The sequence below is a fragment of the Pelodiscus sinensis genome, chromosome 1, assembly GCF_049634645.1.
Source record: "Pelodiscus sinensis isolate JC-2024 chromosome 1, ASM4963464v1, whole genome shotgun sequence".
NCBI lineage: Eukaryota > Metazoa > Chordata > Testudines > Trionychidae > Pelodiscus > Pelodiscus sinensis.
Window position 1 is genome coordinate 140245910 of NC_134711.1, and position 21990 is coordinate 140267899.

At 46.7% G+C, this 21990-nt stretch overlaps 1 protein-coding gene across 2 annotated transcripts in view; it reads left to right on the forward strand.

Moving 5' to 3' along the window:
- Positions 1-5545: 5545 nt before the first annotated feature.
- The window catches only part of WARS2 (tryptophanyl tRNA synthetase 2, mitochondrial), a 52168-nt gene continuing 35723 nt past the window's right edge, over positions 5546-21990 (forward strand). The window contains exon 1 of one of the 2 annotated variants that reach the window (XM_075904789.1): positions 5546-5683. In XM_075904789.1, the coding sequence (XP_075760904.1) occupies positions 5630-5683 (54 nt within the window). In that variant the 5' untranslated portion in view covers positions 5546-5629. The remainder of the gene's footprint in view (positions 5684-21990) is intronic. The other variant, XM_075904793.1, reaches the window with a different exon arrangement.

Genomic DNA, 21990 nt, shown 5'->3' on the forward strand with positions numbered 1-21990 from the left:
GCAGACCACAGGCACCCAGACTGGAGCGGCAGCAGCGGCGGTTCCCCGCGCCTCTGAGGCTTTGCTCTGGCAAAGCCTCAGAGGCGCGGGACCCCCCGCGGCTGCGGCTTCAGTCAGGGTGCCTGTGGTCTGCTGGGGACCGTCCCCAGCAGACCACAGGCACCCGGACTGAAGCCGCAGCCGTGGCGGGGTCCTTCGCCTCTGAGGCTTTGCCAGAGCAAAGCCTCAGAGGCGCGGCACCCCGCTGCCGCTGCGGCTCTGCTCCCCGTGTCCCTGGTCTGCTGGGGGGGGGGCGCAGCTAGTGTGCTCCTCCCCCCAGCACACCAGGCTTTTGTTTTGGACTCTGGGGCAGAGCAGCTGGGGCGCTGCCGATTGGTCCTGCAGCGCCCGTGGGCACTACTGGACCAACCCGGCAGCACCCCAGCTGCTCTGCCCCAGGTCCTGATTCAGCCGCTGCTGGTCAGTTTCAGCAGCGGCTGAATCAGGACGTCTGGGGCAGAGCAGATGGGGTGCTGCTGGGTTGGTCCAGTAGCACCCCAGCTGCTCTGCCCCAGGCGTCCCCAAGTCAGCTTCTGCTGAAACTGACCAGCGCTGACTACAGGAAGCCCGAGGCAGAGTTGCTCTGCCCCGGGCTTCCTGGAATCAGCTGCTGATCAGTTTCAGCAGCAGCTGACTTGGGGACGCCTGGGGTTCTTAAGTTGATTCTGCATGTAAGTCAGAACTGGCGGTCAGTTTCAGCAGCGTCTGAATCTGGATGCCAGTTCCAACTTACATACAGATTCAACTTAAGAACAAACCTACAGTCCCTATCTTGTACGTAACCCGGGGACTGCCTGTACTTCAGAGAAAATAATCCTTACCACTCTGTGCCATATAAAATTGGGCAAACATCTCTGCTTTCTGAGCATAGTACACATTTACTATCTGTCAGGTACGCAGCTCTTTTCAAACCACTAAGATACTTCATGTTGAAAAGCTTTAAGCACAGAACAGAAAAATCAATTGTTAAAGCTTCCTCTGCTTATGTTTGTAAAGCTTTAAATGGAAAAGAAATAATTATTTGATCAACTACCTAGTCTCTCAATTTCCAGCCCAGCTGTAACTCCTTAAGCCAGGCCTGCTCCCAACTCTGTACCTACAAAAACATGCAAACTATTTCAACATATACCTCTCAAATACATATTCAAATATGTGCATGTACAAAGATCATAAAGGTGTAGGCTGGAAAGGACCTCAGTAGGTCATCTAGTCTAATACCCTGCAATCAAAGCAAGAGTAAGTAATAACTACACCATTCCTGACAGGTGTTTGTCTAAACTGTTCTGGAAAATCTCCAATGGTGGAGATTCCACAATCTTCCTAGGCAATTTGTTCCAGTGCTTAACTGCCCTTATATTTAGGAGCTTTTTTCCTAGTGTCCAATGTAAATTTCCTTTCCTGCTATTGCTTCTGCACCTATCCACGAAGGTTAAAGAGAACAATTTTTCACTTTTTTCCTTATAATAAACTTTTATGTACTTGAAAACTGTTATGTTCCCACTTCATCTTCTCTTCTTCAGACTAAACAAACCAATTTTTTTCAGTCTTCTCTCACAGACCATGTTTTCTAGACCTTTAAGCAATTTTGTTGCTCTTCTCTGGAATTTCTCCAATTTGTCTTTCTGAAAATGTGGCACCCAGAACTGGATACAATACTCCAGCTAAAGCTTTATCAGCACAGAGGGGAAGAATTACTTCTTGCTGTGTCTAGACTGGCCAGTTTTTCCGGAAAATCAGCCGCTTTTCCGGAAAAACTTGCCAGCTGTCTACACTGGCCGCTTGAATTTCCGCAAAAGCACTGACTTCCTACTGTAAGAAATCAGTGCTTTTTGCAGAAATACAAAAGGGCCAGTGTAGACAGCTGAGATTTGTTTTGTGCAAAAAAGCCCTGATCGCAAAAATGGCGATCGGGGCTTTTTTGCGCAAAAGCGCGTCTAGATTGGCCATGGACGCTTTTCCGCAAAAAGTGCTTTTGCGGAAAAGCGTCCGTGCCAATCTAGACGCTCTGTTCCGAAAATGCTTTTAATGGAAAACTTTTCTGTTAAAAGCATTTCCGGAAAATCATGCCAGTCTAGACGTAGCCCTTGTGTCTTGCTCACAACACTCCTGCTAATCTTTCTCTATATATTTTAGAGTGCACCTCTTTGTGTGTCAGTCTGTGGATCTGTTTGTTCAAGAACTCCTCTTAAATAGTAAGAAATGGGGCCACCACATATGCAGCTTTCTCATCTCCTAATTTAAAGCAAGGTCGCGGTTTGGTTGTGCCAGAACCAGAAGCTCTGGGAAAGGGATAGTTTTGCATAACATGCAAAGGATGGGGTTTGGAGGGACACCCTATGACAGTGTCCACTGGGGGCACCAAGCTCGCAGGGAAGAGGTATTCTGTGTAGACTGTCCACTGGGGGCAGCCATACCACCAAGAGAGAGGCCAGCAAGAGGAGGGTCTGAGGCCGGGGCACCATCCTGCCTGTCAGTGTACTGGTAATTAGCCCCCCTGCCCAAACCCTTTTCCCCTCCCAGCCCTTGACTGTAGCTCCCGAGGGGTGAGAGAACAAGAAACTAGCAGCTGAGACGGTCAGGGGAGGGGAGACAGACCCCTGATTTTATAACCTGTTGCCCAGTGGTTGGGACACTCACCTAGGATGTAGGATCCCCAGTGCAACTCTCCTCCCCTTCACCTGATGAGAATGGTTTTAAACAGGGTTCTGCTATCTCTCAGGAGAGTACTCTGACCACTGGGGTAAAGCGTATTCTGATGTACTTAGGCACTGACTTTTACTTTTCCCCAAGGGTGTTCCACCCCCTGCTCAACATGAGAACCTGCCCCCACTCCATCCCTTTTCCAAGATCCTGGGGATCCAATGTTCAATCTGCTTCTTCCCATCCTTCCCCAAATATCTCATCCTTGCTTCACCTCTTCCCACCCTATTCAGTCCCCTCCCTGCCGCCCCTTCCCTACTGCCCTTTCCCTCACTGAATCCCCAAATAATTGTTTTACACAATGCTTACCAGCCCCAGAGCACCAGGTTTTCTAACATTTCATCCTTCTCTTGACTCTTCTCTGAACCCTCTCCAGTTTATCAACATCCTTTTTGAAATGTAGACACCAGTACTGGATCCAGTATTCCTGAAGTGGTGCCATCACTGCCAAATACAAAATAAAATAACTTCTAGTAGTTGAGATTCCCCCATTCCTGGATTGCACTACAGTCCTCAACTATTTTTCTGTCACTGCTTCTCAGTTCCTCAGCATCTGGCCCTTCCTAAACTGCATTAATTGTGCAATAATCCACCCTTGCACTCTGCAGTTTCCCAAACCTGGACCTGAGCTTGTTGCCCATCACTATTCAGCTCCAGCTATCTGATCACAAAGCTGCTAGGCAGCAAGTCATGGATTCTTTCTAATCCCATTTGTAACCCCCAAACAGATTACTTAGATTCCCGGGGCCTTGTCTGCTGGCAGCTCAGGGAGAGGCACTCTGAGTTTGCCTTGGCTTCCCCTCCCTACCAGGGCCAGAGTCTGCCCGGCAACCCATAGGGAGTGAGATGCCCCTCCCAGGGGGAAGGAGAGGCCATTGTTGAGGGGAGTCTGGAGCCAGCAGGGCAAGGGGAGGACTGGCTGTGTGGGAGCTAGTAAGCCCCAGGCCTGCATGCAGGGTTCCCCCTGAGAACTAGCCTCTAGGGACCTGAAGGCAGGATCCCTCAGCTGGGTTTTATGTCTCCACTGTTGATTCCCAGTTTGTGGAGTTTGCTGGGAGGCTTCCCCAGCCAGGCTGAGTTGGCTCCAGCTCCCTGGGTGAGAGAGTCACTGCATGGTCAGCTTGGCTCTAGCTGCTAGTTCAGGGCTGCTGCCTGCTGTGTGGGTCTGAATGCTGGGCTAGGGGGTTATAGTTTGAATTTTGGTGCAGTTGTGTGGCCTGCACCTTGAGCCCGGCACCCCTTCACGGTGAGGGGAAATTCTGGGACCAAAGCAGCCTGACTCCTGCCTGAAGAGGATCCCTGTGAGAAGAGAGCAGCCCCTCTGCAGTGACTGAGTCATCTCTCAACCTGAGGCTCATTCATGGAGTGTGTGAGTGCACCAATTTTTAGTGAGTCAGGCAGGGAATTTGTTTGGGGATTTTATTACCTGAAGCATATTAAACCTGTGGAGGGATTTGCTGCTTTCTCCCATTTGTGAGTCCTTTGGGCTGTACTGGACCTAGTCAGCCCCACTGCTGAACCACTGCAGAGAAGGATTTTGTGGTCAACAGTCATCAAGGGCCCCAACAAAGTACGCGTACCAACGCGTGACCGGTGACCCTAAAATGGTGTTTTACCCTGTTCTGTTATATTTGTCTCCTGTTTAATATAATTGTGTTTATTATAGTGTATGTGTTTGTGCTATTTTCTGAGAGTCTCCAACTATCTGGCAAATAGGTGGGGATTACCCTGGGCTAGAATTTTCCTCCCAAGCTGCCCTGGTGACCCTGCCAGGAAGGAGTGAGGGGGTGGAGGCACCACCAAATAAATCCATCAGAAAAAATAAAGTTGAGTGGGTGGCGGGATCCAGAAGAACCCAGACCTATCCATCAAAACCTGTAAGGAGATTGGCTTTAAAGAAGGTAACCAGGTGGAGAGGGGGCACTACACACTGATGTTTGTTGCCCATGACTTTTCACCTGCGCAGGGTCAGGGAAATGGAGTGCAGGACAGTGCCAGAGTTAGGAAGAGGTGACAGACCTCTGACAGGGGTGGGGCTGGCAGTGCTCTGTGTGTGTGGGGGGGGGGGGGTTGCTGTGTAGTTGGAGTGCAGCTAGTGTTGCTGTGGGGGGGGATGTATGGCTGGAATGTGGCTGGCAGTGCTGTGGGGGGCTGTGCAGTGGGGGGCTGGCAGTGCTATGGGGGGGCTGTGCAGTGGGGGGGCTGGCAGTGCTGTGGGGGGGCTGTGCAGTGGGGGGCTGGCAGTGCTGTGGGGGGGCTGTGCAGTTGGGGGGGCTGGCGGTTCGGGGGGCTGTGCTGTTGGTGGCTGGCAGTGCTGTGGGGGGCTGTGCAGTTGGGGGGCTGGTGGTTCTGGGGGGCTGTGCAGTGGGGGGCTGGCAGTGCTGTGGGGCTGTGCAGTGGGGGGCTGGCAGTGCTGTGGGGGGCTGTGCAGTTGGGGGGCTGGTGGTTCTGGGGGGCTGTGCAGTGGGGGGCTGGCAGTGCTGTGTGTGGCGATTGCTGGGGATGGGATTTGGGGGATGGCTCTGCAGGCCCGCAGCCCAGCCGGGGAGGTTCCGACTGAGCCCCTGAGGGCTGAGGCGGGAGGGGGAGGCGAGCACCAGGCGCTGCGCGGGAGGCGCCGGCAGGGGGCGCTGTGCGCGGGGCAGGCGGTGTTAGCAGTGGTGGGGGGTTTGGATGAATTGAGCGCGTGGGGGGGAGGGGGACGAGAGGGCGGGGCCGCCGGAGGGACGTTGCGATGACGCAGTGGGAAGGGCGGCTCCACTGAACCGCAACAGGGCAATCCCTGGGCGGGGGTGGGGAGGGTTGTGATGTGGCCCCGCCTCTCGCAGGCGGGCGTCAGCCTAGCACGTGCGCAGGCGCTGCGGCTAGCGCCTATTCCCCTCCCCCAGCCATGGCCGCGCCGCGCGGCGTGATCCGGGCCCTGCACCGCGGGACCCTCACCCAGGTAACGGGCCGGGGCCCCTCCCCTGACCCTCCTGGGCGGGGCCCGCGCGCACCTCCTTCTACACCCCCCTCCCGTTCCCCCCGCCGTAATCGTCCGGAGCAGGGACAGAGCCAACGGCCTCGGCCCTGCCCCGCCCCCGCGACCGGCCTCAGCCGCGCAGCCCCGCCCATCAGGGCAGGGCCCCTCTGTATTGCCCCGCCCTGGGCGCGCGGCCACTCTGCGCCCTGCCTCGCGCCCATCCGCTGCCACAAGTCACGGCAAAGCCTGGGCCTTGTCCGAGCGGTGGCGCGCGCTAAGGGGCGCTTGAAAGCTCCTCGCTGGCCCCATTCAGCCCTCGTGCTGGGCAAGGGCTCTGTGCTGGCAGCTGTTTTTCCCGGGGTGCTGCAGCCTGACTTTCAAACCCGCTTCCGCGGCCTGCTGGGTTTGGGTGACTGTAGGCACTTTTCAAAGCAAGCCCTGTGGGCTGAAACTTCTCAGCCCAGAAGTAAAGTATTTGGCATGCTGGTAAACTGCTTCAGTGCGTCTAGACTGGCAAGTATTTACACAGAAGCATGTGCTTTTTCAGAAAAACTTGCCAACTGTCTACACTGGCCGCTTGAATTTCTGCAAGAACACTGGCTTCCTACTGTCTGAAATCAGTGCTTCTTGCGGAAATGCTATGCTGCTCCCATTCGGGCAAAAGCCCTTTTCCGGAAATGCTTTTGCGCAAAAGGGCCAGTGTAGACAGCTGAAAACTGTTTTGCACAAAAAAGCCCCGATGATGAAAATGGCAATCCGGGCTGTCTTGCGCAAAACTGTGTCTAGATTGGCACGGACGCTTTTCCACAAAACTGCTTTTGCGGAAATGCGTCCGTGCCAATCTAGACGCTCTTTTCCGCAAATGCTTTTAACGGAAAACTTTTCCATTAAAAGCATTTGCGGAAAATCATGCCAGTCTAGATGTAGCCCTTCCTGTTTCCTTCATGCGAAGCAGTGGGGAGTGCCCCCAAAAGCACATCATCCCATTGACACATTTTGTTAGTTGCCAAGGTGCTGTGAGACTATTCGTTATTTTTAAGGGTTTTTTTTCCTCGTTACAGACCAACATGGCTACCACCTCTGAAACGAATGTTTATTGCAAAGTTATGGGACTCAAAGTAGAAGGGAATAATGTGGTTTATCCAAAAGTATATAGTGTAATAAGATTTTTTTAATGAATGTTGCCAGGTTTTACCATTTCCTCTGGTAGAAGAAACGTTCAAAACAAAGATCACAAGTGTGGAGAACTAGTATATAATGGCCACCCCAGACTTTGAAGGTTTCAGGCAAAAGGGAAAGGGGGCAGCAAAAGCTGTTGCTGCTATCAAATACAATTTCCGGAGTGCTGAGATCCTGCTGCAGTTGTCTCTTCCTTTACTTTCTCTGCTGGTTGCCTCTGGGGGTTAATGGCTTCTCACCTTGAACCATCTTTTGGAATGTGTTAATGCTTAACACTATGATTTAATCGTGGCTAATTTTAGTAAAAGTCATAGGCAAGAAACAGGCTAAGTCTACATTGGCACTTTACAATGCAGTTACTTTATGGACCAGGGGCTAGACTACCTTCCCTTCTCTCCCCTCCCCCCAAGCACAGCAAATTACAGAGCTGTAAAGTGCCAGCATGCACTAGGCAGGACTGGTGACTACTAGGGATGTTAAATATTGGTTAATTGAATAGTCAATTAACCTTATGAATTCTTATCAGTTACTTGACTAGTTTATAGTGCCCAGGGGTGGGGCTGGCATCCAGTGCGCTGTGGCCCCATTTCCAAGGAGGCCCCTGCCACTCTATTGCTTCTGATACAGAGGTAGTAGTGCAGCCTGGGATGGCAGGTGGGAGCTGGTCCATGAGGGGAACCTGTTTAAAAACCAGCTGCCCTTGCAGACTGGCTGCCTGCTGCCCCACGCTGCTGTTTCTGATAGAGAGGCAGCAGCGCGGGGTGGCAGGAGCCCCTATCCGGAGTGGGGGAGGTCTGAGCTCCCGGACCTGGAGCAATCTGGAACTGACCCTGGTTACCTGTCTGCCTGGCTCCTAATATGCTTTAAATGAAGAGCTGCAGCTGGGGTAAATCCCAGGTCTGTTGCAAGCCAGGACTGAGCTGGGCTACTGGCCAGCCTGCTATAAAAATGTACTGGGAAGGGAAGGGTAGAGAAATACATGTAGGCTATGTCTAGACTGGCATGATTTTCCGCAAATGCTTTTAACGGAAAAGTTTTCCGTTAAAAGCATTTGTGGAAAAGAGCATCTAGATTGGCACAGACGCTTTTCCGCAAAAGCACTTTTTGCGGAAAAGTGTCCATGCCAATCTAGATGCGCTTTTGCGCAAAAAAAGCCCTGATTGCCATTTTCGCGATCGGGGCTTTTTTGCGCAAAACAAATCTGAGCTGTCTACACTGGCCCTTTTGCGCAAAAGGACTTTTGTCCGAACGGGAGCAGCATAGTATTTCCACAGGAAGCTCTGATTTCTTACATAAGATCGTCAGTGTTCTTGCGGAAATTCAAGCGGCCAGTGTAGACAGCTGGCAAGTTTTTCTGCAAAAGCAATTGCTTTTGCGCAAAATCTTGCCAGTCTAGACGCACCCGTAGTCTATAGCATTAATTTATACACTTTTGCTTATCGGTTAATCAGCTTCACTATTACATCCCTAATAACTGCTTCCCTTACATAGAGAGCTGTAGTGCTCATGGCGTGGCCACACTTTCATTTTAAAGTGCTGCCGCACATGTTATGTAGCTTCAACATTTAGAACCCCTCAAAATTTCCTGCAAACTGGCTGGCCCTCAAACAACCACTTTTACGGGTATGTCTAGATTACAGTGTGTATTCCTGTATTAACTGAATTTAATTGACAATTTATTTAACTCAAATTAACTGAGTTGTTATAAATGTAAATTGAGACACTCCTCGGTTATTTGTTATAGGACACCAAAATTGTCGGTTTACCCTTGGACTCCAAGGTTAGCTGAGCAAACATTTGTGGAATTGACTTTGTTCTCCTATTGTAATTCAAGTTCAAACAACTTTGACAATTGAGGTCAGTTAAGTCTCCTTGGACCATTTAGCCCTTGACCTCAGCTGAGGTTCTGTATAAAAGGGCTGATCATAGTGGGGTTTAGTGACTTGAGCATCTGTTCACTAGGAAATGGTCTGACATCTTTCCCCTCTATTCAGACAAGACCAATGAACAGCCTTCAGGAACCTTACTGTTTGTACTGGGCCCAAAAGATTTACCTAATATATGTTACCCAGAACAAACCATACTTGATTCCCCACAGGAGTTCATCTTGAAAGTGCTTCCCAATCCCTGTTACAAGTAGGAATATTTTGTCTTTGGCCAGTTCTACACTATTAATGACTGGCTGCCATAGGGGCAAGAGGTCTTTATTACTCTTAGACCACAGGTTCTATTTCTACAAGCTCTTCCAAAGGTTGATGCTGTTTCTTTGAGCTTTTCTAAGGCCAGATCAACACTAAACCCAGCAGCTTGGCTTAAGGTATGCAACTTCAGCTATGTAAAATATGTAGCTGCGGTCGACTTTCGTTAATCTGAACTTGGCGACATCCCTGTAACGGGAGGCTGACAGGAGCAAATGCTCACTCCTCACAAAAGCAGTAGTACCAGATGCAGTGGGAGGTCTCCTCTGAGGTTGATTTAGTGAGTCTTAACTAGGGAAGTGAATGTGTAGCCATTTATACAATTAACTGATGAGACTGGGCTCATCAGTTAATCCTAATGGTTACACACAGCCCAGGCCCTCCCCAACCCACCCAACCTCACTCCACTGCCTCTGTGTCAGGGAGAAGGGGGCAGGGCAGGCAGGCAGGAGATGGTATGCGTGGGAGAGCCTGCTTTAAGCTAGCTCTTCACAGGTGCTGGCTCCCGTAGAGCTACCACCCTTCCCCCTCCCCCGCTGGCTCCCACAAGGCAGGTAAGTGTACACAAAGTCTAAGGTTCTTTTTAGTTTCATTGATCCCCACAAGACTTTGCGAAGCAGCAGGGACAGCTCATAGTACATTGATCAGTTTTCACACGGTTACACCTGGGGATCAGCAGCAGAGATAGAACTACATCATTTACGACATTTTATGTTTAGACTATAAAGGCTATACAGGAGGCCCCTGAGATGCGACCACCCGAGTTCTGACCCTCTGCACCTATAACCATTTTTGTAAGTGCAGAAGGGGCCAGAAACCTCCAACTTACGTCCTCGGCCCGCATTTACCACGGCGCATGGCACCTAGCATAAATGCGGGTTTGAGTTATGACGCCCCCAACTTGCAATGCTTCCTTCAGAACAAATCGTGTTGCGAGTCAGGGGCCTCCTGGACACTTTATTGAAAATGAGAGCTTATAGTTCACAGGGGTGGAGTTTTCAAGTCCTAATGGTGGTAATTCATTTTTTATGCAATCTTCACACTGGGCTTAGTCTCCCACAGTAGGGAGCTGGTCTCCTACTATGTAGGGTTGGGCATTTGACCAAATAATGTAAAAAATGGTCAACTATTTTAAAGCGTTAATTTATTAGATCACTTAACAGTAACAAAAAGAGAGCAAGACTGTATGGTCTCCAGTAGGCATAGCCTTATGTATTTGTGCCAAATAACAAAAACATTTACATAATAGAGTCATAATGATTAACTGATAAGGAGGTCCCTATTAGTTAATGCTACTGGCTACATGCAATCACCCCCCTCAGGCTCTGCATTTAAAGTATTTTGGGAGCCAGCGCACAGTTAGGCTGGCTCAGTCTTGGCTTGTGCTGGGTTCTGGCAGCAACCTCTACTATGGCTCTGCATTTAAAAGATTTTTAGAGCGGACAGGCAGGCTCAGTTCTAGCTCGCGCCAGGTCCAGCAGCTGCCCCCACTGCAGCTCTGCGTTTAAAGTAAATCCTGTAAGTGTAACTGTCCACACTAGAGGGTTTCTAAACTCATGGGCTGTGTCTACACTGGCCACATAACCCGTAATAGCTATGGAAATGAGAGAAGTCAGAATAGGGAAATGCGCGGGGGATTTAAATATCCCCCGCGGGATTTAAATAAACATGGCCGCCGCTTTTTTCCGGCTTGGGGAAAAGCCGGAAAAGAGCGTCCAGACTGGCGCGATCCTCCGGAATAAAGCCCTATTCCGGAGGATCTCTTATTCCTACTTGCAAGTAGGAATAAGAGATCCTCCGGAATAGGGCTTTATTCCGGAGGATCGCGCCAGTCTGGACGCTCTTTTCCGGCTTTTCCCCAAGCCGGAAAAAAGCGGCGGCCATGTTTATTTAAATCCGGGGGGGGGGGGTATTTAAATCCCCCGCGCATTTCCCTATTCTGACTTCTCTCATTTCCATAGCTATTACGGGTTATGTGGCCAGTGTAGACACAGCCATGTTGTTGCAGCTGCACAGAAACTGTGCAGACCCGCCCATAGGTCCACTGAGTTTCAATGTGACTTGTGGTCCTTAATGTGCTTTTGAAAATATGTGTCTGTCACTCATCTGAGGAAGTGGGGTATGCCCATGAACGTTCATGATACCATATATATATATATCATGAACGTTTATATAGTCTCTAAGCTGCTAAAGGACTACTCATTTTTTAAAAGTTATAGACTAATTTGGCTATCCCTCCGTGTCTGTCACTGTGGTACTTGAGCATCTTCCTTTCATTATTCTACATAAAATAATCTCTCCATGCTTGAGATGAAATTGAGCTTTAGTTCTTTATTCTGCAACGGTTTAGTACAGGAAGAGAAAGAGAATTTTGAATCCAGCTGAAACTGTAGGGGAAACTTAGTAAGCCAGGATGTAATACAAGTTGACGTTTCACCAGTATATTGTTCTTAGTAGCCCAAATCTTATAAAATGTGCTATAGTCTTTAATTCTGTGTGGTCAGATTCTCAGTTTTGCATCCCCTCTGAAGACTGCTTTAAACAAGCTGATTACCATGTTCAGTTAAAATCAGAAGAAAAAAAGTTTCAAGTGATTTCTTGACTTGTTCAAAGGATTTTGCTTGTTGCCCAACCCCGAGAGTTGTCTGAGAAGCCAGCATTTCACATCAGTCAAATGTAGACCTTGAACTGATGAATTTGATTTTTTTACCATCTGGAATGATATTTTTGCATTGGCTCACTGGATACTATCCAGAAAACAACATATCTTGGGCATCAAAGAGCTAGATCAGAAGTGGTGCCTATTCTGTGGGATTGACTTTTTTCCAAACATGGTTATGAGACGTCCTGGAATGAGATCAGAGTAGCTGAAACTTATGATTTTTCTCTTTTGCGCTCCTTAATATTCACTTGTGCTTTTAAGTGTTTCTGGACTTAAATCTCATTGTCTCTCTAAATGAGATAATTCCTGCCTGAGTAGCAGAACCAGGAGGCATTGGGGTGGGGGCGGGGAAGGGAGGGTTTTGCCTTCTTGTAGACTCATGAACAGCAAGATAGGGTCTTGGATCATTCCAGGGAGTGGGAAATGGAGGGGCCAGACTGGGTCCAGGAGCAAGTAGGAAACCCCAGGTCCTTCCTTCCCTGCCTGGGGCCATCCCCATCCTGGCCAAATCTTAGAATCTCCCCTCCTGTGCCTCCACTTCTGCTAACCCCTGACTCTGCTGTGCATCATGCAGTTAGATAGAATGCTGTGAACATCTTTGGGGTCTTAAACGTGGTATATAGTATAATGATGGGTGCCCAAACTTTGCCATACTGAGTGAGTATTATGTTGTAATTTGAACAAACCTATAGGCCATCCATCTGCACCAGACTTTCATAAAATAGGGCAGATTGCAAATTGCCTCTTATCTTTCTTGCAGAGGAATGGTCTGTGAAGACTACAGGCCCCAACATGTGATTCTGCCTTCACTTAAGATAAATAACTAATACAACTGAGAGTTGCATGGTCTAATTTTCATGTTATGCACTTTGGCCACCCTGATCTTATGACAAGAGTCCTCTGGATTTAAAATATTTTAGAACTCCATTACGTGGCACTCTGCTAAGTATCCTGGAACTCAGTAAGGGTGGATCTCACTATTTCAGCCGTAAACTTCTAAGTCTGCTCTTAGTCACTGAGGGTATGTCTACACACCAAAGTTATTTTGGGATACCAGAGGTATCCTGAAATAGCTACCCCACATCTTCACAAGCCACTCATTATTTTGAAATATTTTTCGAAATAACGGGCAGGCTATTTCAGCATCCCGGTAACCCCAGTTCTACGAGGGTTAAGGGATGTCTTGAAATGGCACTTTATTTAGAAAAATATTTCAAAATAATGGCTGGCTTGTGAAGATGTGAATTTGCGCTATACAAATCGCATGTCTTATTTCGAGTTGAGTGCAGTGTAGATGTAGTCTGAGACACTAAAGAATATATGGCTTTCACTTTTCCAGCAGCCACAAAAACAACTGTTAATTGGACTGATGTCCGTTAAATATACTGATACATTAGGTGTCTAGATGTGAGAGGGTGCTTGGTAGTTTCTTGCAATGTTTTGAGTGAAAGCAGATTGGTGGAAATTCTTGAATATACTAAAGTAGAGATTTGAGAATTATCTGTGTGAAGAATAGAGTCCAAAACAGAAACTTAAAAGCCTCCCACCTCTGCCTTATCTCCGCTAGGAAGCTTCAGTCCTAACCTAGATTGAGTTTCTTGAGGAGAGAATGCAACTTTTGTTTCTCATTCAGTCTTTGCTGTGCTTGTTGAGATTTACGCCTAGTCAACTTAAAAAAAAGATTTTTTGAATGTTATTTCAGTAATCTTGCAACACAAACTATGCTGATTAAGTAAAGGTTAATTTTTTAAAAATATGTCTGTGAGTGGTTCCACTGATTTAGTTCTATTTTAAAGCCTTTTAAATTTGTGTGACTTTTCTAATATGGACAAGAAGGACCATTTGTGGTTTCCCTGGTGTGCACATCTGCCTACTAGGAAATGCACTGAGACTCCCAACTTACACAGACTTAGAGTACAATCATTATTTGATATAAACTTTCGTTTCTACTTGAGTTAGATTTGAGTCACAAACCACAGCATGAAAGTTTTTAAACAGCTGTGTTAATTTTGGCTCCATATAAAAAGCAGGTAACCTTGTCATCTTTCAGGCAATTGCCAAACATAATAACCAATAGAAAAAATTATTTTTTGGTTTAAGATGCAGTATGAACAATTGAATAGTTAAAAACAAAATATGTATTTTTAAAAAGTCACACTCTAAATGTGACTGGATAGTGTTTGTCCTTGTTTGTGTTCTTTTGGGCCAGTCTTACTTGAATGCAGAAGTCTCCTTCAACTGAGGATCAGAGATGAAGAAACTAAGATTTTATGTTTATAAGGCTTTAGACGCTTCTGTGATGATTGCAATATCAAAACTTAGCTATCTAGTTCACTGGAAGGGAAGCAGGTGGTTAGGAATTAGTTTGCCTTCTCCTAAAAGGAGACTGGCAAATGTTTTTACAAATAAATGAAATCATTTTTGACAAAATTCAGTGATCAGAAAAAGGGGGGCATTCAGTATATTAGTTGCGTAGCCCTTTGTATGTCCAATGGTCATTATTCTTAATAAGTGAGTAATACATAATGTCTTTTCATATTCTGAAAATAAGTCTTGCCTCTGTATTGAAGCAGAACTCATTCTTATTCCTTATTTCTAAAATTTTCTTTTTTGAAACAAATCAAATTTTTTTATCAGTCTTATGTGGTTCAAAGAAATGGAGGTTTCTTCTATTACTGAACAATAGTACGCCGCCTACTATTAGGGCTGTACTACAGGCAGTCCCCGGGTTACGTACAAGATAGGGACTGTAGGTTTGTTCTTAAGTTGAATCTGTATGTAAGTCGGAACTGGTGTCGGCCGCTGCTGAATCTGATCAGTTTCAACCGCAGCTGAATCTGGACGCCAGTTCTGACTTACATACAGATTCAACTTCAGAAACCCAGGCGTCCCCAAGTCAGCTGCTGCTGAAACTGATCAGCGGCTGATTCCAGGAAGCCTGGGGCAGAGCAACACTGCCTCGGGCTTCCTGTAGTCAGCCGCTGGTCAGTTTCAGCAGCGGCTGACTTGGGGACGCCTGGGGCAGAGCAGCTGGGGTGCTGCTGGGTTGCTCCAGTAGCGCGGCTCCTCGGTGCTACTGGAGCAATCCAGCAGCACCCCAGCTGCTCTGCCCCAGGCGTCCTGATTCAGCCGCTGCTAAAACTGACCAGCAGCGGCTGAATCAGGACACCTGGGGCAGAGCAGCTGGGGTGCTGCCGGGTTGGTCCGGAGCGGCGCTGCGGAACTAACCCGGCAGCCCCCAGCTGCTCTACCCCAGGGGTAAGCAAGAAAAGCCTGGTCTGCTGTGGGAAGGGCACTAGCTGCACCCCTCCCCCCAGCAGACCAGGGAGACGGGGGTGGCGGGACTGCCCAAGTCCTCCACAGCTTTTCTCCGTCTCCCTGGTCTGCTGACCTGGGAGACGCGGAGCAAAGCCGCGGAGCACGCCCGCAGGGGGACAGCTCAAGCGTGCCCGGGCTGTCCCGCTGCGGGCGTGCTCCAAGATTTTGCTTCCCGTCTCCCTGCAGACCAGGGAGACAGGGAGCAGCTTTTCTCGCCCCAGAGGACGGGGGCGGCGGACCGCGGCGCATCTGGGTGTCCCGCCGCTCCCGTTCTCCGGGGCGTGAAAAGCCCCATTTGTAACTGCGGATCCGACATAAGTCGGATCCACGTAACTCGAGGACTGCCTGTACTTTAGTACCGGTACTAAATTCTCCGCTGTTGGTTGGTTGTTCCAGAACATCTTTGTCTGGATAGAACTCTGGTTGCAAAATTGTCAATATTCAATTCTTATCTTTATTGAGTTTTTATAATCTCTTCCCCAAAATTTATCAGAATAAGACAGGAGGATCAGATCACATGATCCACTGAGCCTCATTATCATTGCTTGCACAGCAATGCTTTTTTGGGGTGGAGGGTTTATCTGTGCTGAAAAGTTGCAGTTTTATAAGATGGGTGTAGTTTAAAGTAGTACAGCCCGATATTGTGGATAAAGTAATACTTGTGTAAAAGTGCTTTATATCAGTAAAATTATTCCCATATGGAATGGGAAAACTGTCCTGCCATAGTCTTCCAAGCATACTCTGGCTCCCCCCAATTCTGCCAGTCTGTCTTCAGTTAATAGATTAACTAATTAATTAGTGAATTAGTGGATCAGTTAGTCCTCAAAGCCTGTTGATAACCACCTTCTTCCTCATTACCTCTGGAACCCTGCTGGGAGCATGGAGGGGCCAGGAGGAAGGTAGTGTTGGTAGCTGAGTGGCAGGGAGGTATTCCCAGGATTGACTCCTGTCCCCCTCATTGCCACTAAACTGCATTTATACCAATTTATCTTATTTTATCTTCTCAGATTAAGCTAAACCAGTTTAAGTACATTTTATATTAGGAGTGTACAATGATATAATTAAATTAGTAATATCATCATAAATAACCTGATGTCTAGACCAGCCCTTGCTTATTTATAAAGAAAATGAAACAAATGTCTGTATTTGATGATAGCACTTCAGTGGTCCCAGTTAGGGTTTGAAATTTATATCTCCGTTGCAGGGGTTTAATGAGGTAGAGTGAGTTCCTCCCTTTTGTACTACTTCAGACTTTTTTTTTTTTTTTTTTTTGGTAAGTCTAAGTTAACAGGCCAACATGTTGTTTGGAGAACAAAAGCATTGTATTTGTAAAAGATTTGTAAGAGAAGTAAAAATAATGAGGAGACCCTAACAACACAGCCGTTCATTTTTACAGCCAGAGAATTTCCCTGGGCCCTGAACCATATTTTTGTTTTGGTTTTTTGTTTTCTTCTCCCACCCCTTATGTTTGATCAGGCACTTACAATCTCAGTCACTTTTCTCTTGGCTGCATTTTACACATTGTTCTTTCTTCCTTCTGACACACTGGTTTTCAGTCTTATGCATTTCTCTTTTTTGACAAATTTCAAGATGCTTCGGTTAGAAACAACTTGGGCTATGTGAACTGCCCTGGATAAAATAACGATAAAAAGGAGAAACGTCTGTGAGTGATTCTTCTCTGTTTCCTGAGCCATTCCAGCCCCATTAATCAGTGCTAGTGCTGTGGAGGCTGTGTGATGTGTTATGTCGCCAGCACAGCAGCTCTTCAGTCCCTTTCCCCCACCCCCTGCGTGCCTACACAGTGGGGAAAACTAGAGAGGGAAGCCATCAATCTTTCCCGTCACCACATGCCAACAGTGATTCCACTCTCCACTTCCTGTTCTCTCTGTCTTGCTCACCACCTGTGTTTAGAATTAGCTCTGATTCTATTAATCTCATTCTCTTCCTTACCTGATTTGCTCCAAGAAAATATCTGAAAAATAAAATAGCAAGTGGTCATACCTGTATAACATTTGTAAGTGGTGACCACATGAGTTTGGATTGTAAAATAATTTCCCTTAACTATTGCAGCTTTCTCAGATTTCTGTAAAAGTCACTCTTAGGGTTGAAACTTTGCTTCTTTTCACCTCAATTAAATGATGAACTTTTTAAAAACAATTAACTTTAAATAAACTCTAGTTAGGGATTGAAATATTTACCGTATACTTTCTAATGAGAGGACTAAACCTGCTAGTGGGAGGCCAATAGAACAGGTGAATGGATGAGAATTGGAGACATCCTGCAAAGTAAGTCCACAGGCAACAGTTGAGTTAAAAGCCCAGAGTTTATGCTCTGCTGCTGGGAGGATTCTTATCGGAAAGTTTTTGTATCCTCTTTGGGGTTGGTCTTCATATCTGCCTCTCACTAGTAGGTGTTTTGAAAATTTGAAGTCTCATCCCCTTCTCTTTTTGTCTACTAATAGATTGGAGGCTCCAGGGTCAACTCCATAATCTCCTCAGTTTGTCTCTGTTGTAGCCAAATAAAACTTTTATGTTCATTATCATGTAGCTTGTATATAAATAAACTCTCTAGACAAAAACATGACTTCTCAAAACCACTCACTGACCTGGCACATGGGCTCAAATTTGGCACTCTTGGCATAAGCACAGACAGATTTGGCGTTCAACACAGCTTTGTCTATTAATGCTCTCCCAGGTAGGCATAGTAATCAGAGCCACGTAAAACTAAAGGGCTTCTGTGATGGCTCTGGTTTCTTGGGTCTCTTGAGGAAAGTGGGAAGGGGTGCCATTTCCATTGCTCCCAGGGCTGCAAAATTCTTTATTTTGACCCTGGACACATCTCTTCAGTCCAGAGCCTTATTTTTCTGTCGTGTCATTAGGTAGGGTAGTAGAAAAGTGTATTGGAAGCTAGTTATTATTGGCTGATGTGTTCGTAAATTAATTACTGGTAGAAACTTATTTTAATTCCAGTTCCATCAGAGCTGTAATAGCAGGTCTGAAGAGTAGAAGAGCATGTTCAAGAGACATGTCTTGTGTCAGTGTCCCTGGCATCAAACTATCATCTAAGGTGCCTCTCATATCTTGGTGAAGGATATTGTCTAGCCACATGCTCCATCTGTTATACATTTATTCCAGGAGGCTACGTCTACACTGGCATGATTTTGCGCAAATACTTTCAACGCAAGACTTTTTGCGTTAAAAGTATTTGCGCAAGAGAGAGTCTATACTGGCATGTGCCTTTGCGCAAAAGATTTGCTTTTGTGCAAAAGCATCCGTGCCAGTGTAGACACTCTCTTGTGCAAGAAAGCTCCGATGGCCATTTTAGCCATCGGTCTTTCTTGTGCAAGAAATTGATGTTACCTGTCTACACTAGCCTCTTGCGCAAGAACACTTGCGCAAGAGGACTTATCCCTGAGCGGGAAGCGTCAGAGTATTTGTGCAAGAAGCACTGATTTCATACAGTAGAACGTCAGTATTCTTGCACAAATACTCGCGGCCAGTGTAGACAGATGGCAAGATTTTGCGCAAAAGCATCTGCTTTTGCACTAAATCTTGCCAATGTAGACACAGCCGGAGTGTTTAAGGACAGATAAAATAGGCTATGGGCACCTCGATTCAAGTGGCTTTGGCAGTATAGCCTGTAGGGTCTGATTTATCTCAGCGCATGGAACACAGGGAGAAGAGATTGCTGTTAGCATCAGGTTCAGCTCTAAAACTGTGTGGCCTATGAAGACTCAGGCATCAGCATAGGAGTTGACTCTAGAACTTGCAGTATGTATGGCATGCAAGATATGAGATCTATTAAAACTGAAAGCCTGTCAAGTGCCATCAGCACCAGGGGTGTAAATGAGTAGTCAAGTATATGATTAATCAATAACCCTAGGCTTATCAGTTAATCTCTACTACTTGCATTCCCCCCCCCCCCCCCCCCCCCCCGCTGCTTTTGTATCAGAAACAGTGGGGGGAGGAAAGGCTGTTGTGGAGCAGCCTCTGTCTGTGGTGAGCCTGGGTCTGCTGTGGGCAGAAGCTGTTTTGTAACTGCAGCCCCTGTCCATGGGGTTCCCAGGTCCCCATGGACAGAAGTTGCTGTCACAGAACAGCTTTTGCCTGTGGTGGGCCTAGGCTCTCCATAGCAGCTTCCCCACTCGCCAGCAGCCGCTGTTCATGGGGAGATTGGATCCCTGTGGACAGGGGCTGCTTCCATCCTGTGCTGCTGCCTCAGTACCAGAGGCAGTAGCACAGGGTGGCAGACAGCTGGTCCACAAGGGGAGCTGGTTTTTAAATTGGCTTCCCTCATGGATGGGCTCCCACCTACCGCCCCATGTGGCTGCCTCTGATACAAAGGCAGCAGTGCAGGGTGGCAGAGGGCTCCCCAAGAATGGGGCTGGATTGCACTGGCTGCCAGTCCTACCCCCGGAGGCTATCAAATAGTCAAGTAACTGCTAAGAATTCATGTGGTTACTCGACTATTCAATTACCCCATAGCTATCATCCCTAATCGGCATCTGCTTTGGATCCATCAAAGAGCAGGCTATATGTAAGACCATTAGATCCATTTAATAAGATTCCAAGAAAGGTGGCTAAGTTGTGGAAAGAACAGTCACTGTTAGCAGGGCCGGATCCCAAATGAGAGACTCTTCAGATCAGTCAGCCCATCAGTATTGGTTCCCAGACTGAAAACTAAATAAGACATTCTGTTATAGGAACCTGTGATTTGTATGGATTTGAAGGCTATGGCAGGGGTACAGATAACAGTACGATCTTTGGGACTGAATAGACGGGAGCTGAATTTTACTACTAATGGTTGCACTAATGGAATGGTTGACTAATCAGCAGGAAAGGAAAAGAAAAGCTTCTGAGATCTCTGTCGGGATCAGTTCCTCTGATAAGTAAGGTAGAGTGGAGGAAATATTTTGCTTTTATCCAGAGTCTTCTCTGCCTCCTCCCATTCCTTCAAATTCCTTGAATATATGGATGTTACCTGTTCCATTTTTTATTGTGACTCCTGTTGTCTTAGCTTCAGATCCAAGGTTGCATCCACATTGAGAAAATAACAGAAGAGACTTAACCTGAGGCACAGCCTAACTTCTATTCTGCAGGAGTGGAATATAATTCATACTAGTGCTCCCTCTTAATTTTTTCCATCCATGTGCAAAATAAATGTTATGAGTACCGAGATGTGTGAATGTGCCCCACAAGTAGAAACACATGCTGCTGACTGGGGGCACTCTGCTAATCAGCTGGGTGGCATTTGAATCTCTCCCAGGTGGCCGCCCAATTGCTCATCTTACAGGGAATGCTGGTCCAGGCATTCCTACCTTCCTAGTTATAAGAGAATACTGGATGGGATGATATTGGTAAGATGGGCCTCCTTGAGTTGCAGAGCACTATTGGTATTCAGCTGAGGAATTTATGCCATCACCTAGGTGTGGTAGAACAACCTCCCTTCTGATAAGGATCCAGGAGGAGATTATGGAATGGTTCCAAGTTTTCAAGATCAGTCTACCTCTCTGGCCTTCAGGGAACAATCCCAGATGGTAATGCCAGACACTCTGAGGAGCACAAGGAATGCTTGGCTCCCCTCCCCCCCAAGTGGACTTTCAGCATCTTGATGAAGAATTAGAGGCAAACATATAAACACGGGTCTCCTCTCCCTCAGAAACTGCTGTTCAATTTCATGAGCTGGTGAATAGAATTGCAGGAATTCTAAAATGGTCTGCTCTGCTAATTGTCTCCTTCCATCTAGTTTTTGTCATATGGAGAGCACCATCAAAGAACAAGTTTTCTTTACCCATTTTAAAAGGGCTACAGCAGCTTGCCAAGTAGGTTTGGTCTATACCAGATTCTCAGCTCATTTTCAGAAAGGCAGATAAGTTGTACCATTGTCTCATTTTCTTTCATAACCTGCTCCTTGTGGAAACAGCGACTGTCATGGGTGGAGAAGTAGGCAAGGTAATTTCCCACAATATGATAAAAATATTTGTTTAAATTGCTGTTTTGAGAAGGAAGCTTTTTTCACCTTTCTTGGGGATTATAGTAGTGAACTATCAGGCAGTAGTGTCCCATTATCAATTTCACTTGGGAGAAAATATGGTTTTCTGTATTTAAGTGCAGCCTGATGGCCATCTTGAACTACCTGAGGGCCAAATTAAGTTGGCTTATACCATTTTGATAGGGGAATAGAATATGGCTAAACATAGGCTAAGCATTTTTTGATGCTTCTGATCAGTTGACCCTAGCAGTAACCTTGGCTGCTATTATAGAGAGGTCTGCCTAGTTAAAATCATCTGCTCTTCTACTGAAATAGCAGTGAAAGTAGAGGATCTCTCCCTTGAAGGGGATTGTAGATTTAGCAACAGAACAAATGATCTGCTAGAAAAACTAGAAGATACAGAATTTACCGCTTGGTCCCTGGGATTAAATCCTTCTGCATCTACACGTCTATATGACAGGTACTTTTGCCTGTCATTTTCTTCGACTTACTATTACTCTCATGACAGTCATTTCAAGAACAAGCTGTACCTCCAGAGTGGGCTGAGAAGAAAGTCTTTTCATTCATGTATAGAGATGAAACAAACTTCAGTACCATCATTGTGTAGGCTGACTTCGTATTTGGTGCAAGGATTGAAAGATGTGAGCCAGTTAGCATACGTCTTCTCCATCCCTTCCTCAGAAATGGACTGATTCACTTTATCATTAAATAGATGTCTATAACACCTGAGAAATTATAGGAAAGGGATATATATTCAATGTCAAGCCTCCCTCTGCCCCCCTTTCCTTTTTCAGGGACCCCTCTATAAGCACATAATGATATGCAAGGTATAATCTCTACTGCTGTCGTGCTATAGGGGAGTTTTCCAGAAGATTTGTGGGAGGCTGGATTTTTAATCAAATTACTTTCTCATACCAAAGAAAAATAGTGAACTTTGTTCT